Source organism: Dama dama, chromosome 20 (genome assembly GCF_033118175.1).
Source record: "Dama dama isolate Ldn47 chromosome 20, ASM3311817v1, whole genome shotgun sequence".
Lineage (NCBI taxonomy): Eukaryota > Metazoa > Chordata > Mammalia > Artiodactyla > Cervidae > Dama > Dama dama.
Window position 1 is genome coordinate 83,331,850 of NC_083700.1, and position 17,385 is coordinate 83,349,234.

General features: G+C 40.7%; 1 protein-coding gene across 3 annotated transcripts in view; it reads left to right on the forward strand.

The window, feature by feature from the left end:
• Positions 1-7,040: 7,040 nt before the first annotated feature.
• The window catches only part of LOC133041275 (cytochrome P450 2J2-like), a 36,353-nt gene continuing 26,008 nt past the window's right edge, over positions 7,041-17,385 (forward strand). The window contains exons 1-4 of one of the 3 annotated variants that reach the window (XM_061121742.1): positions 7,041-7,343; positions 11,741-11,903; positions 14,388-14,537; positions 14,925-15,085. In XM_061121742.1, the coding sequence (XP_060977725.1) occupies positions 7,134-7,343; positions 11,741-11,903; positions 14,388-14,537; positions 14,925-15,085 (684 nt within the window). In that variant the 5' untranslated portion in view covers positions 7,041-7,133. The remainder of the gene's footprint in view (positions 7,344-11,740; positions 11,904-14,387; positions 14,538-14,924; positions 15,086-17,385) is intronic. The other 2 variants (XR_009689208.1, XM_061121741.1) reach the window with 2 other exon arrangements.

Here is a 17,385-nt window from a genome sequence, read left to right on the forward strand (position 1 = left end):
TGACTGGTGTTAACAACATGGTGGTTGTGATCTTTTTGTATATATTGATTGTCAGCTTTTGATTGACAAGTATTCCCAGCCTAAACACAACTGATGAGCTCTGGTAAAGTATAGTATAGGAGGAAACAGAAATGCCAGAATCCTGTTAGCCCTCCTGTGTGTGGTCACTGAGGGGAGAAAATAACATCAACGGAAAGCCAGGTGCCACTGAGAGTCCCTGGAGTTTGGATGCCAGCCTCATGCAGACAAATAACACACCTAGTAAAATGGACTAATACTTATAGAAGGTTATTTTTCTCAAGTGTTACAATTAAGAAATTTAAATATCTCAGAACAAAAGGCACTTGATGAGGTGGGCCTTTCGTCCCTGCCGCCTGGGATTCAGAGAAAGGCTAAATCATGGCACCGTTAGAATCACAAATAGGAAGAGAAAGCAAGAGAGAGGGAGTGAGAGAGTCTGGCTGGAGCTAGCCTGAGCCTGTCAGAGTCAAGAGTAAGTCTGGGAGAAATGGTTGCGTGTCCTGAAGGGCAGGGAGATGATTTGCTCTAGAGTAGAAAATGAGAACCCCAGCTGCCCACCAGAGTGCACTTTCTCTGTATCCTCTTGAAAAGTTGCATCTCTAGAAAACACCCTAAATGATATTTCTGAAATGAAACCAATCAAACCAGACCTTGAACTTGCTGAGCATCTGAGCCCTTGTCATCCACTCTGTTTTTCTGCTGTCAGATCATCCTCATAGGAGACTGAAAATTGGCCAAAATACTTTCCCTTATCTACTCAGTCTCAACTGTTAAATGAACTCTGTTGAGTCATCTCCAAGGTCCATTCATGCTCTGCTGTGCATGTTGCGTGATTTACTAGAATCATGTTTACTAGAGTCAGTAGGGCAGACATTTACCTACTCCCTGTGGAATCAATGGAAAACTCCTGGACACTCATCCTGCCCTAATAGAGGCAGTGGGACCCAGACTCAAGTAACATGTGATCACAATTAACCAGAAAGCTACAGGACACAGGGCTGGGAGTAGCTGAATTTCTGAACTTGCAAAATGTCTCCTTTTTTCCTCAAAGCTCATATTTCAGAGACCCTTAAATATGAATTCTCTACTGTAAAAGCATTACATGAGGATTTTGTTTTCTGTCCTTTTGTAACTCTCTTATTCTCATCTATTTTGGAAGCTCCAGGTCATCTTTCCCTCTTCCTTTGTGTATATATCTGACACCTAGTGTGCCAGCATAGGACATGTTCTGTGACATCGTGGATGAGATGCAGATTTTACTGGAAAGCACCCAGGCTGTGAATATTCCCTTCACCCTTGTCCTCCCCTAGAGACACTGACATGCACAGGCTGCTGTGTTATTTAAAGTCAGGTTGGAGGCTGGCCTTTTACAAGGAGACGAGGAGCAGGGCACTCAGGTTACCCTGAGTTGCATAGAAACATACTCAGGTCAGGCATGACTGGAGGACATGCACCACAGAGGGGGCCCAGCAGAGGAGCCACTTCCCAGGCCCCTGTGTGTTTACAGACAGGAGGCAGGAGCTGGCAGATGACTAAGAAACAAGGCCAGTGTCCTAGGTGAGTTTCTATGTTTGCCCTGGGAACCTGAGAGCCTATGTCCATGACAAGCTCTTCTCCCTGTGATCTAACTCAAACTTGCTTATGGCTAAGCTACCAAGAAGGAAGGAGGCGAGCACTGAGAATGAGTGTCCAAGGACATCGGTCCATGTCAATCATCCCAAATTCCAATGTATTTTCTCTTCTTAGCAAGATAACACTACTATGTTGCAAATTCCCACCCCCTCCTTCTTATAAGAGATTCAAGTCAATGCCTCCAGGAAGCCAATTATTGTTCATATTTAACATATTTTGTTTAATATATTAAATATTCATATATAATCAATTAGATTTCAATTATATAGTATATAAACATATTTTATTGTGAATAAATATAAATGTAATATATATATTAAATCAAGTAACAGTTTACTTTGCATATAATACCTTAAAGTATATCTATAGTCTTAGAAAAGTACAGCTTGCCAATAATGAACCAGGAAGAAATAGAAATTATGAACATGCCAGTCACAAGCACTGAAATTGAAACTGTGATCTAATAACAAACAAAAACCCAGGGCGAGATGGCTTCATAGGCAATTTCTATCAAACGTTTAGAGGAGAGCTAACATATATCCTCCTCAAATTCTTCCAAAAACACTGCAGAGTGAGAAACACTCCCAAACTCATTCTATTAATATAAGGCCACCATCACCCTGGTACCAAACCAAGACAAGGATACCACCAAAAAAGAAAATTACAGGTCAATATCACTGATAAACATAGTTGTAAAATATTCTCAATAAAATACTAGCAAACAAAATCCAACAGCACATTAAAAGGATCATATACCATAATCAAGAGGGGTTTATCCCAGAGATGCATGGATTCTTCAATCAATGTGATACACCATATTAAAAATCTGAAACATAAAAACCATATAATTTCAACAGATGCAGAAAAAGCTTTTGACAAAATTCAACATCCATTTATGATAGCAACTCTCCAGATAAAAACTCTCCAGGGCATAAGAGCAACCTACCTCAACATAATAAAGGCCATACATGACAAACAAACCCACAGGAAACATTATTCTCAGAGGAAAAAAACTGAAAGCATTTCCTGTTAGATCAGAAATAAGACAATGGTGCCCACTCTCATCACTATTATTCAATATAGTTTTGGAAGTCCTAGCAATGGGAAGCAGGGGGGAAAATGATATAAGAGAAATCCAGATAGAAAAAGAAGTAAAACTCTAACTGGTGGCAGGTGACATGACACTATACACAGAAAATCCCAAAGATACCATCAGAAAATTACTAGAATTAATCAATGAATTTAGTAACATCACAGGATATAAAATTAAACACAGAAATCCCTTGCAGACCTATAGACCAACAATGAAAAATCAGAATGAAATTGAGGAAACAATCCCAATCACCATTGCAACAAAAAGAAGAAAATATCTAAGAATAAACCTAAGGAGACAAAAGACATGTTTGCAGAAAATTATAAGACACTGATGAAAGAAATAAAAGATGACGTAAACAGATGGAGATATATAGCATGTTCTTGGATCAGAAGACTCAACATTGTGAAAACAACTATACTACCCAAAGCAATCTACAGATTTAATGCAGTCGTTTTTTACAGAACTAGAATAAAATTTTACCATTTGTGTAGAAACACAAAAGACTAGAAATACCCAAAGCAATCTTAAGAAAGAAAAATTGAGCTGGAGGAATCAGGCTCCCTGACTTCAGATTATATTACAAAGCTCAGTCATCATTATAGAATGGCACAAAAACAGAAACATAGATCAATGAAACAAGATAGAAAGCTCCAAGATAAACCCACTATGGGCACCTTAACTTTGACAATGGAGGCAAGAATATACAATGGAGAAAAGACAGACTCTTCACTAAGTGGTGCCAGGAAAACTGGACAGCTACATATAACAGAATGAAACTAGGACACTTCCTAACACCATACACAAAAATAAACTCAAACTGAATTAAAGATCTAAGTATAAGGCCAGAAGCTATAAATTTTTTTAGAGGAAAAGCTAGATAGAACACTCTTTGACATAAATAGCAGCAAGATCCTTTTTGACCCATCTCATAGACTGATGGAAATAGAAATGGAATCGAATCATACTTAAAAGCTTTTGCACAACAAAGGAAACTATAAGCAAGATGAAAAGACAACCCTCAGAATGGGAGAAAATAATTGTAAATGAAGCAACTGACAAAGGATTAATCTCCAAAATATACAATCAACTCATGCAACTCAATATCAGAGAAACAAGCAACCCAATCCAAAAAAAAAAAAAGGACAAAATACCTAAACAGACATTTATCCAAAGAAGACATACAGAGGGCAAATAAACACATGAAATAAATGCTCAACATTGCTCATTATTAGAAAAATGTAAGTCAAAAGTACAATGAGGTGTCACCTAACACTGGTCAGAATGGCCATCAAAAAATCTACAGAAAATGAATTCTGGAGAAGATGTGGAGAAAAGTGAACCCTCTTGCACTGTTGGTGGGAATGTAAATTAATACAACCACTAGGAGAACAATATAGACATTCCTTAAAAAAACTAGGAATAAAATTACCATATGACTTAAAACTCAAATTCAAAAAGCTAAGATCATGGCATCTGGTCCCATCCCGTCATGACAAAAAGATTGGGAAAAATGGAAAGAGTGACATTTATTTTCTTGGGCTCCAAAATCACTGTGGACATTGACTACAGCCATGAAATTAAAGACGCTTGCTCTTCAAAAGAAAAACTATGACAAACCCTGACAGCGTATTAAAAAGTAGAGACGATATTTTACCAAGAAAGTCCGTATAGTCAAGCTATCAAAGCTATAGTTTTTCCAGTATTCATGTATGGATGTGAGATTTGCACCATAATGAATGCGAAATACTGAAGAATTGATGCTTTTGAGCTGTGGTGTTGAAGACTCTTAGAAGTCCCTTGGACTGCAAAGAGATCACATCAGTCAATCCTAAAGGAAATCAACCCAGAATATTCATTGGAAGGACTGATGCTGAAGCAGAAGGTCCAATACTTTGGCCAACAGAAGTGAAGAGTTGACTCTTTGGAAAAGACCCTGATGCTGGGAAAGATTGAGGATGGGAGGAGAAGAGGACAACAGAAGATGAGAAGTTCAGGTGGCATCACTGACTCTGTGAACATGAGTTTGAGCAAACTCTGGGTGATAGTGAAGGACAGGGGAGTATGGTGTGCTGCTGTCCATGGAGTCAGAAAGAGTCAGACATGATTTAGTGACTGAACAGCAACAATGACCCATCAATCCCACTCGTGAGCATATACCCTGAAAAAACATAATTCAAAAAGATGTATGTATCCTAGTGTTCACTGTAGCACTATTTACAATAGCCAGGATGAGGAAACAATCTAGATGTTCATCAACAAATGAATCGTAAAGAAGTTGGGGTACATGTATACAGTGGAATATTACTCAGCCATTAAGAGGAATAAATTTGATTCAGCTGAAATGAGGTGGATGAACCTGAAGCCTGTCATACAGACTGCAGTAAGTTAGACAGAGAAACACAAATATCCTATATTCATGCATGTATATGGAATCTATAAAAACAACACTGATAAACCTATTTGCAGAGCACAGATAAACACACAGATGTGGAGAATGGACTTGTGGACACCGTTGAGGAAAGGAAGGGTGGGACAAATTGAGGGAGAAGTATTGAAATGAATACACTACCATGTATAAAATAAATAGCTAGTGGGAAGCTGCTGGATAACACCGGGAGCACAGCCAGTGCTCTGTGACAACCCAGAAGGGGAGGCGGGGAACTCAAGAGGGAAGCGATATGTGTATACTCCTGGCCGATTCATAGAAAAAGCAGGAGAGTTCCACTGCTTTTGTGACTACGCCAAAGCCCCTTTGTGTGAATCACAACAATCTGTGGGAAATTCGTCAAGAGATGGGACTACCAGACCACCTTACCTACCTCCTGAGAAATCTGTATGCAGGTCAAGAAGCAACAGTTAGAATTGGACATGGAACAATGAACTGTTTCCAAATTGGGAAAGGAGTATGTCAAGACTATATATTTTCACCCTGCTTATTTAACTTCTATGCAGAGTACATCATGTGAAATGCCAGACTGGACGAAGCACAAGCTGGAATCAAGATTGCCAGAAGAAATATCAGTAACCTCAGATATACACATGACACCAGCCTTATGGCAGAAAGTGAAGAGGAACTGAGGAGTCTCTTGATGAAGGTGAAAGAGGAGAGTGAAAAAGTTGACTTAAAACTCAACATTCAAAAAACTAAGATCATGGCATCCCGTTCCATTACTCCAAGGCAGATAGATGGGGAAACAGTGGAAACAGCAAGGGACTTTATTTTCTTGGGATTGAAAATCACTGTAGATGGTGACTGCAGCCATGAAAGGAAAAGACACTTGCTCCTTGGAAGAAAAGCTATGACCAACGTAGACAGCATATTAAAAGGCAGAGACATTACTTTGTCAACAAAGGTCTGTCTAGTCAAAGCTATGGTTTCTCCAGTAGACCATATATGGACATGTCTACTGTGGACATGTAGACATGTGAGAGCAGGACCATAAAGAAAGCTGAGTGCCGAAAAATTGATGCTTTTGAACTGTGGTGTTGGTGAAAACTCTTGGGAGTCCCTTGGACTGAAAGGAGATCAAGCCTGTCAATCTTAAAGGAAATCAATCCTGAGTATTCATTGGAAGGACTGATGCTGACGCTGAAGCTCCAATACTTTGCAGAAAAGCACTAAACTCCTTAACTTGAGATATCTGGTTTTCCTTTAATTAACAAAAATCTTTTGCCATTCAGACGACCTGCCCTTTGTTGCAAGACTGCTGCATAATCTGGTTCCTGCCCACACCACACTGCTGCTGCTGCTTAGTCGCTTCAGTCGCGTCCAACTCTGTGCGACCCCATAGACAGCAGCCCACCAGGCTTCTCTGTCCCTGGGATTCTCCAGGCAAGAATACTGGAGTGGGTTGCCATTACCCATCCCCCAAATCATCCCCATCCTCCGAGAAGTTCTTTCAGGGTTAGTTGAGATGCTGTCTCCCAGGCTTGAAGTCCTAAAATTCGCATGGAATAAAACTTAACTATCAATGTTAAGGCTGTGAATATTCTTTAGTCAGAAATAAAAAACCTCCCAGCCTGGCCTTTTCTGACATCCAGGCAGGTTCACCAGGGAATCCCATGCTTGACATCTAGTGGGTAGCAGGCAGGCTGGGCTCCAGCCCAGAGAACAGACTCAGGTCGGGGAAAGTCGGAGAGAAGGGAGGAGGAGGCAGGACCTGAGGAAGGGCGAGGAGGGGTAAGGTGGACCGGTTCCACAGGGAGCCCGGGGTGGGGCTTAGCGGAGCGCTGGCGGAAGGGAAGAGCAGTGTGGGAGGAGGGAAGGGCGGGGTGAGACGGTAGGGTGGGGCGGGGCCTGGGAACCCGGCTGAGCGCACAGACGCACAGATCCTCAGGGGCTTGTGCCTCTCTAAGGACAGAAGGGAAACCAGACATCGCAGTGATGCTGGAGGCCCTGAGCTCCCTGGCGTCGACCCTCTGGGCCGCGCTCCGTCCTGGCACCGTCCTGCTGGGGACACTCGCCTTTCTCTTCTTTGTTGATTTCATCAAAAGGCGGCATCCAAAGAACTACCCGCCGGGCCCCCCACGCCTGCCCTTCGTAGGCAATTTGTTCCAGCTGGACCCTGAGAAGGCGCACCTGACCATTCAGCAGGTAGGAGCGAGCGAAGCTGTCAGGGCCACGTCTTGACCCTGACCTGCAGGACAAGGGCCATTCCGGGAACCGAGGACAGGAGATTGAGGGGGCGCTGAGGTTAAATCGGAAACCCGGTACACCGGACGTTGAACTTCTCTTTCCTCACCATCAACTGGAATGATTCCAGCTGTGCTTTCTAGGGGTGAACTATTGTTAACTGTTTACTATTAAAGAATCCGACTCCATGCGCTTTGGGGGAGGGAAGGGCAGCTGGTTTGATGTGCAAAGCAAAACTTGCTTCTCAGTCCTTCTAGCTGATAGAAGTGTAAATATTGAACTACAGCACTCATCTGAAGTCTCATATGCTGCCAGGAGCTTGGTTATCTGCATAATTTCTCTCCTGTTAGGGATATTTGGATAGAGTATGGGTCAGAACCCCCTCTGCATGCTCAGTAAATGTTTTTGACTGACTAGGTGACCCTGTGCCTTCTCTTCAGTTTCTTTTGTTAGAGCCTTGAGGGTGACAGATATAATACATTTGTAAGTCATTTAGTTGTGTCTTGTTACATATTACTGGGACATTCAATTTATAGTATGATAATTTTGTCTTTTTAATAATTTTATCCTTGGTAGGGAGCGGGGGGACGCTATACTTCCCCTGTTGGAGGTTCCCTATTCTAAGTGTAAAATGAGGATGTGTGTGTGTGTGCCTAGTAGCTCAGTCCTGCCTCTCTCTTTGTGACCCCATGAGTGGTAGACTGCAAGGGTCCTCTATCCATGGGATTTTTTCAAGCAAAAGTGGAGTGGGTTGCCATTTCCTTCTCCAGGGGATCTTTCAGACCCAGAGATCGAGCCCGAGTCTCCTGTGTCTCCTGCACTACAGGTGGACTCTTTACCTGCTGAGCAATCACCACCTAAATCTTCATCATTTTTCAACCACATTGCTTCCATCCCCACAAGGACAGAGCCCCTCACTTTCAGGCTCCTCCATAAACAGTCCGCTCTCACTAAAGTATTCAATTAAAAATGTCATTAAGTAGCGTTAAGTGATGTGATTCGTATATAGAATTTTAAAGCTAAAATGCTAGGATCCTGAATCTGTGCCTTTCTTTAAGAAATGTGTTTTTTAATTTCTAAGTATTAGAAGATTTTCTGTTCTTTCTGTTAATGATTTACAGTTGGCGTTCATTAGGGTCAGAAGACATATACTATATGATTTCAACTTTGAACAAATATGCAAAGGTTGGCTTTATGACCCATGATAGACACTTTAAAAAAAGAAATTCTTCTGCTGTTGCTGTGTGGAGCGTTCTGCACTATATGTCAGTTAGGCTTGAAAAGATGAGTGTGTTGTTTAGTGCTTCCATACCCTTGCTGACTCCTTATCTACATATTCTATCGATTACTAGGAGGGGCATGTTAACTTTCCAACTATAATTAGAGGTTTATTTCTGTGTTTGGTCAGTTCTGGTAGTTTTACTTTATTTATTTGGCAGCTCTTTTACTTGGCTTATGCACATTAAAGTTGTTATGTCATTTTGGGGAATTGGGTCTTTAATTATTACATAATGTCATTCTTTATCCCTGATGATTTTCTTTGCCTGAACTTTATTTGATATAATATAGCCACGCCAGCTGTCTTTTGATTAGTGTTTGTGTAGCACATGCTTCCCCATTTTTTCACTTTTGACCTACTGATATGATTATACTTGAAATGAGCTTATATAATAACATATAAGTGACTCAGTGTTTCATTCTACCATTATCTCTTTTAATTGGTGAATCTAGATCATTTGTATATAGTGTAATTTTTGATGTGTAAACACTTAAGTCTGCCATTTTACTATTTTCTATTTTTCACTTTGTTTTTTGTTCCTCTATTTCTCCTTTCTCCTATGGGTCACACAAATATTTTTTAAGAATTCCTTTTTAATTTATCCATAGTTTTTTTTTTTTTTAGTACATCTCTTTATATTGTGCTTTAAGTGCTTGCTGTAAACCTTCTATGCTATGCAATCATTCAGTTCAGTCACTCAGTCATGTCTAACTCTGCAACCCCATGGACTGCAGCAGGCCAGGCTTCCCTGTCCCTCACCAATCCCGGAGCTTGCTCAAACTCATGTCCATCGAGTCAAAAACTAAGTGATTTGCCTAAATTATTCAAAATTGACAATGGCCAAACAAGGACTTGAAACTTACATCTGGTCCTTACTTATGCTACTTTTCATGATATAGGTAGCAGGTAATTGATTGTTCAGGATTTCATTTATCCAGCAGGCATTTATGACATACTTATCAAATGACAGCATAATACAAGAGAGTGTGTGATGAATGTGTGGTATAAATTTTTGGTAACCAAGTGAGATGTCATTAGGTGGTTCACTGTGAATAGGAAACCTTGGGGGATAACCTCTATAGAATCCTGAAATAAATTTGACTGAACTTGGACAGAATGGTAGGCGAGTGGTTGTGTGGAGTAAAGTGGACAGGAGATTTTTAAACTGGAGAAGTGACATGAGCTGAAAGAAAGTGAGAAGGCAGTGAAGAAACTGGCTGATCTGTTTGGCATGATGAGAACCTTCCTAATTTCCCATGCCCCATTTTCTAAATATTTTCTACCATAGCTGTCTGGCTTATTATAGAATCATTTATGTGAATAAGAAAAAAATCTTATTGGACCATGATAGGGAAATGGTATCACTCTCTGGCCATTTCCCCTCTATTTCTTTGTCAATATCTTACAAGAATTACTTGCTAAAATACACTCTAAATATATCAATATAATACATAATTTTATTATTAATTTTAGTGTTATGATTACTAACACCAGAATCCCAATGATGAGATTTGTAACAGCCCTCGTTTTATACCTTTGGAAACTGAGACAGAGGGAAGTTATATAGCTTAACCAAATATAACATAGACAGTAACCAGTGGAAGCTGGATACAAAGCAATTTGTTTGCCTTCCAAATCCAAGTTCTTAAGCACTCACCTTTTGCCATTAAGACATTCTTGGTCTAGTTCTAGCACCTTTCCGACACTGTATCCCAACTCCCTACACAGGTGAGATGTACTCTCTCCAGGCACCGTTCCTAGCCCTGGGTCCTAGGTGTCTGTGACACACCCACACTCTTCCCCTCATTAGTGCTCGCTCTCTCCTCTCGCTGCCCCATTGCTCTCATTCTCAGTTTATCGCTGTCACATCCAGTAAACTCTAAGTTCCCAGTGCTATTTCAGCTTTATGTCTTTGTCCTTAAATCTCACAAATACCTCCAGTCCCATATATCTCTGTCACCTTGGCTAAGTTACTTCTCCATGACTCACTTTCCTTACCAAAACCTGGATAATATCATTACTGCCATAGGGTGGTGTGAGGGAAATGAGACAAAAGGTGGAAGGTGGTTAACGTGGCTGCCAGTGGATGTGGTTGTCCGTGGCCACCAGTGCCTTCCTCCTGTACATCAGCCCTTTGCTCTCTCCTGTTGCCCCCTTGAGCAACTGCACCTATGCTGCTTTTCTCACGGAGCCCATTCATTCCCCAGAGTCTAGAGTGGCTGTCTGCCAGTATCAGAAAACAAACTGCCTTTCCTATTGTTGTTCTCATTCTTCCTCACAGAAACTTTTTCCCCTTTTTCAGGGGGTGTAGAGAGCACACTGCCCTGCTTGTGAGATTTTAGCTCCCCGTCCAGGATTAAACCTGGGTCCATGGCACTGAAAGTCCAAGTCCTGTCCGCTGGACAGCCAGGGAATTACCCCTCCATGAACTGTAAGGGAAGAATAATTTTCTCCCTCTTATAGCTGGGGAGCAAGGATCCAAAAAAATGAAACAACTTTCCCGATCTCACAGCTAGCCAACCATAGAGTTAACATGGCTCCAGCTAGTGAGCTCTTTTCTATGCCTGGTCCTAGCCCTGTAATGAATTTTTTGCCACCTAGAACCTGTTGAAGAAAGGGACACTGTCTTGTGGTTAAACAGATATGATTTACTATGATGTCCATGCTTTCTACCCTGGATATTCTTAAACATATCTCTGCCTTCTCTGGTGAGTCACATGGGCTGTATTCTCTCCCTTCACTAGACTCTAAGATGCTTGAGGTTAGAGACCTTGCTTATTTTATTGTATTTTTATGCCTTATTCTCAGGATACATGTGCTTACTAAATCCAAGTAAGATGAACGTATGGTTGAGTACTTATAATGAATGTGTGTCCTGTAGTGGATTGAACTGAAGTCTAGTTGAGACCAAGAGAAATGGAAACAGGCATAAATAGTTCCAACAGCCCAAGGTACAAACATAAACACACAAACACACGCAAACTCCCCTCAATATAGGCTGCCCCAGCTCCACATACCCTCCATGCCAGGATACATAGAGATGTGCATATGTAACTATGACTCTTCTACTATTTTTCAGCTTGTGAAGAAATATGGGAATGTTTTTAACTTGGATTTGGGGTTATTTCCTTCCGTTCTTTTAACTGGATTGCCCTTAATTAAAGAAGCCCTTGTCCACCAAGGCCAAAACTTTTCCAACCGCACTGTAATGCCACTCCAAGAGCGTTTGATAAACAAAAAAGGTAAGTTCTTACATTGGTAAGCGTGTGTTTGATATTCTTGTGGTCTGTGAAAATATGTCCAACAACCCCAGGGAACAAGCTCCTCATAAGGAACCTGAGTGCCTGCATTTTCCTGTTGAAGGTCCTCCCTCAGGGCACCTGGCAGAGTCAGCCCTAATGTCAGGGATTGGGGGAAGTAGCATCAGCTGCATGAACTCAGTCTTGATAAATAAGTATCCTCATCACTCAGTGATGTGATGTGTTGTTCAAGCAGAGAAAAGGCAATGCGCCCTCAGGCTCTCTTTCTGCTTTCCCACTCAGATCTCTTACCCTAGAAAACAGATGTGGATCAGCTTATTCCTATTGATTAAGTGATCCCTTCTTGCCGCCAGTTCCTTATGCTCTATTATTAAGGCTGTGCCCCAAAGGTATCTCAAGCCTTCTATCTATGTTAAAAGAGTTTGGCATGAATACTTAGAATGGTCACTAAATAAACTTACGTTTTCAAAATTCTAAATGAAAAACTTAAATCTATACTTCTAACAAGATACCGTATTTTCAGGTATTTCTCAATTCTGCTTTGAAATAGTTCACCCATTATTTTACTTTCATTTACTCAATTATCTGCCATGTGAACCTAGCGAGACTAGGCACCAGTGACAGAGTAGTGAGTAGAACAGAAAAAATTCTTGATTTTTCTGGAATCTACATGCTGTTAAGAAAAACAGTATCAAGTAAGCTAGTAATTTAAGTCCTCAGTGTTATGAAGTTAAGACTAGGGTTCACTTAGTATGGGTATCAAATCTGGTCCTGAGACTCAGGAAAAGCTATTGTAAGTAAATGACAAGTAATAAAGTGAAGAAGCAATCCAGCAGAGGGAATAGAATATGAAAAGTTTCTGAGGTAGTAAGGACAGTGAACTGAGGAATTGAAAGGTATCCAGTATGGGTAGAACAGAGATTAAATGGAGATAATTAAATGAAGATAAAGATGCTAAGTTTGGCCGAAAAGAGTTCATGTTTAAGGATGTTGCTTTTATCCTAGTAACAATGGAGACTCCTGAATGGTTTAAGTAGAAAAAGAAATCATTGTATTTACATGCTACGTTTTAAAGATTTCTGTAAGCTATAATGTAAAGAATGGAATAAAGAGAGTAAGAGACTATTGTAGCGTTTTAGGTGAGAAAAGGTGGTGGCCTGGATAGGGAGGTGTCAAGAAATAGCAGTTCATTAGGTTAGACCAGGAGACTGACTGTGAAAATACATGGATTTAGGCTATTCAGGAGGCATACCCAATAGGACATGATGATCTAGACAGAGGGAGAATGAGGTAGACACCCAAATGAGTACGTAAAGGAAAGAAGGAGGATATGGAGAAGGACAAGGTGTTGGCTGGCCTGGGTGGGGAGTTGTATGGAGCAAATCATGAATATGCTGAGTATAAAGCCAACAGAGTCAAGCAGACAATTGGTTACATGTCTGCAATGGAGGCACAGATATAGATGTTCACATCAGTAGATGTTATTTGAAATATTTGGAGCTGATGAGATTTCACAGAAATGGAGGACAAGGGTAAGAAGAGAAGAGGCTTTGACCCAAGCTTGAAAAGGTCCATCATTTCAAAATTTGATAGGAGATAAGTTAACTGAAGGTATGATGATTTCTGTGAAGTCAGAGAAATAGCAGAAGAGTCTGGAGAGCATGGTGTCCTGAACACCACTGGAAAAGAGTGTGTCAAGAAAAAAGCATCTCATGCTGTTAACACATCAACATGAGGCTGAGAAGGATCCTGGACTGAACAGCAGGGAGGGCCACTTTACTGAGGTGGTGGAAGTGAAAGGGAGATATTGGAAGGAGTGGAAGAGTGTACTGGAATGAAGAATTGAGAGGGTGGTGGTCTCACCTGTGTTAAAAAATAAATGAAGTTCTCTGCACCCCTCATGATGGATTTTTTATCCTTTGCCTGTGATTTTCTTTCTGCACACTATTCACAATTCTTTGTTTTCTTGGGTGATTCATCTTTTTTTTAAAAGATATTTAAACTCTTTCTCCTTATGAGTTTTGATTTTGTCTAGTCCATTAGTGCATACTTAGTATGTAGCATAACAAATACTTAAATACAGTATGTGACAAGTAATCAAAGCATGGGCATTGGAGTTAGGCAGACTTGAAAATGAATGCCTGTTTAACTCTTCCAAGTGTGTAACCTTGTAGGATGTAGTTTTATCTCCTGCACCTCATTTTTCTCATCAAAAAACTGGGGGGGCTGATTTTACAGCAATGATTTCATCAGAGAGTTTCTGTGAATACTAAATCCAAGAATTCATTAAAAATGCTAATGTGCACAGCATTGCAAGCAATCAGTAAATTCAAGCCATTATATCCTTGCTTCGGGACTATTTCTCTGATTAGTTTTCAAGTACCTTACAGCCCTTTTTCTTCCCTTAATCTGATACATCATGGGTCTTGTTGGCTTTCTTTCATAATCTTGGCTTTCTTTCCCCAGGCTTGATCATGTCCAGTGGCCAGTTATGGAAGGAGCAAAGAAGATTTGCCCTGACAACTCTTAGGAACTTTGGTTTAGGAAAGAAGAGCTTAGAGGAACGCATTCAGGAGGAGGCCTCCTACCTCATCCAGACGATAAGAGAGGAGAATGGTGAGCATGTCATAAGACAGGTGCAGGGACCGTGGCTCATATATTCACTAAACAGAGGTTCCTCAGTGCCTACCTGCCTTTCCTGAGCCCAGTATTGTGTAGGGCTCTGAGGGAATAACAGGGAATAGCTAACCATGACCTACCCCCATGTAGCTCATGAATTAAGAAAAAGATCGGTATTAAACACGTTATTGGTTTTAAATACTGGTCGTCAGTTTGACTTCCCAGGCATTGACAGAATACTTGTTAGACCCTGGGGTTGTCAGACCCTGGGGTCACAGTCTCAGAAGTGGTCTGTAGTCGGCGTGTCTTATGTCACATAGAGTAGAATCTCTGTAAAATAGAAACAATCCTACACGAAGGCTCCATCTCTTCTTCCTCCTCCAGGACAGCCTTTCGATCCTCACTTCACAATCAACAATGCCGTTTCCAATATTATTTGCTCCATCACCTTCGGGGAGCGGTTTGATTACCAGGATGATCAGTTCCAGGAGCTGCTGAGGCTGCTGGATGAGATCTTAAATCTGCAGACATCAGTGTGCTGCCAGGTGAGGCAGTTGTCACTTCCTATCTTTCATAAAGACTTTAGGCTGATGTCCATCACAGATTAGATTGGGTCTTCCTTTCCTTTTAACAAATGTAGCCTTTTGAAATTGACTTCAGCATAAACTTGTTTGAAATCAATCTGTTGACTTTAGTGTTTTTGATGCTTATTCTGTTGTTCATGTGGACACATCCACTCATTTCTCTTGCATATTCACCTGTTTGTAAGAATCCTTAAAGATTTCCATGTGTTGCACTATTTCCATGCCCATCCACACTTGTTATTACCAGTTTCCCTTAATTTGTGGGATATGGGTTTAAGGCATTAAACACTCACCCCATCCTTGGTAGTCCCTGCCATCTCCTTTTGTCCTGCTAGAGTTTTAAGTCTGTCAAAAGCTCTGCTCATCTGCTTGGTCTCTTAGTCTCTCTTTTTTATTTGGAAGATACTTCCAGGGGAACATCAGCCCCAAGTGTTGAGGTAAACTCTTGTATACATAAAGGAAGATTTACTTGTAATCATTTTCAACAAGCAACGCTGCCTGGAGTTTGATGGACCCATCTCACCCAAACTCGTAAAGCAGTTAGCATGATTCCTGGCACATTAAAGGAACATAATGAATATGAGCTACTAGGATTACTTTTGTCAGTATTACTTTTGAATAGCATTCCTTATTGTCACTTCTAATCATGCTAAACCCAAGCCCCCATTCAGTACTTCCATTTTCTTCCATCCTATTAAGACAGAACCTAGGAAGTTTGGGACCTCAGTGAACATGTGTCGACTATTCCCAGGGAAAAGAAATTCTGGGGAAGGTTGGATGAGGCAGTGAGACAGGGGGTAATATGCATTTTTTTAGAGATCCAAAATAGATCGGGCAGTTTAACTGACAATTTCATGCACTTTATTTCAGTCAGTTTTTTACAACAGTCCTTTAAAGATGAAATGGAGCATCCTGATGTGTGCAAGTAGATATGGGAATGCTTAAGCAAATCCACATAGTGATCCCCTGGCTGTGTGTTAAGCGTGGAATAGATCTCATGTGATTGAGTGATGAAAATAACCCTGGTGCCTCAATGGCAGTGGGTTACACTAAGTCCTGCAGATTACACGATTATCTTCATTATTGTCATTAATATCATTATTATTCTTCCCAAAGCCTTGTAGCTAGAAAGCGATAGAACTAACAGTCAAAGGCATGTATGCTTCATGTTACACCTAGGCAATTTTCCATTATGTTAGGCTATCCGTTTTCTACCAGATATTTTTAGTGAAAATATATCCAAAATCCACTTAATTTTATTTAAAATGTCTTATTCACATGAAGAATACAATCATAATGCACAGATAGTCAAACACGTGTCTATGTTTAACCTAACTAGCTACCTAGCTAGAAACAGGTGTTTTATGCACACACAAAGATATATACACACATAGTAGAGAAAAATGCCATGAAAAAAATAATAAAATAGGGGAATGGAAAGAGGTTCCAGAAGTACTGCATTATAGGATTACCAGGTAAGATATCTCCAAGCAAGTGCCACTTGAGCCAACCTGGACGAAACAAAGGCTAGAGTTATACAATTTCCAGAGGAAGACCAATCTTCATTGAAGGAATAGCAAATGCAAAAGACTGAAAGAATGCTCAAAGTACGCACTATTGCACTCATCTCACATGCTAGTAAAGTAATGCTCAAAATTCTCCAAGCCAGGCTTCAGCAATACGTGAACCATGAACTTCCAGATGTTCAAGCTGGTTTTAGAAATGGCAGAGGAACCAGAGATCAAATTGCCAACATGCACTGGATCATCAAAAAAGCAAGAGAGTTCCAGAAAAACATCTATTTCTGCTTTATTGACTATGCCAAAACCTTTGACTGTGTGGATCACAATAAACTGTGGAAAATTCTGAAAGAGATGGGCATACCAGACCACCTGACCTGCCTCTTGAGAAACCTGTATGCAGGTCAGGAAGCACAGTTAGAAGTGGACATGGAACAACAGACTGGTTCCAAATAGGAAAAGGAGTACATCAAGGCTGTATATTGTCACCCTGCTTATTTAACTTCTATGCAGAGTACATCATGAGAAACACTGGGCTGTAGGAAGCACAAGCTGGAATCAAGATTGCCAGGAGAAATATCAATAACCTCAGATATGCAGATGACACCACCCTTATGGCAGAAAGTGAAGATGAACTAAAAAGCCTCTTGATGAAGGTGAAAGAGGAGAGTGAAAAAGTTGGCTTGAAGCTTAACATTCAGAAAACTAAAATCATGGCATCTGGCCCCATCACCTCATGGG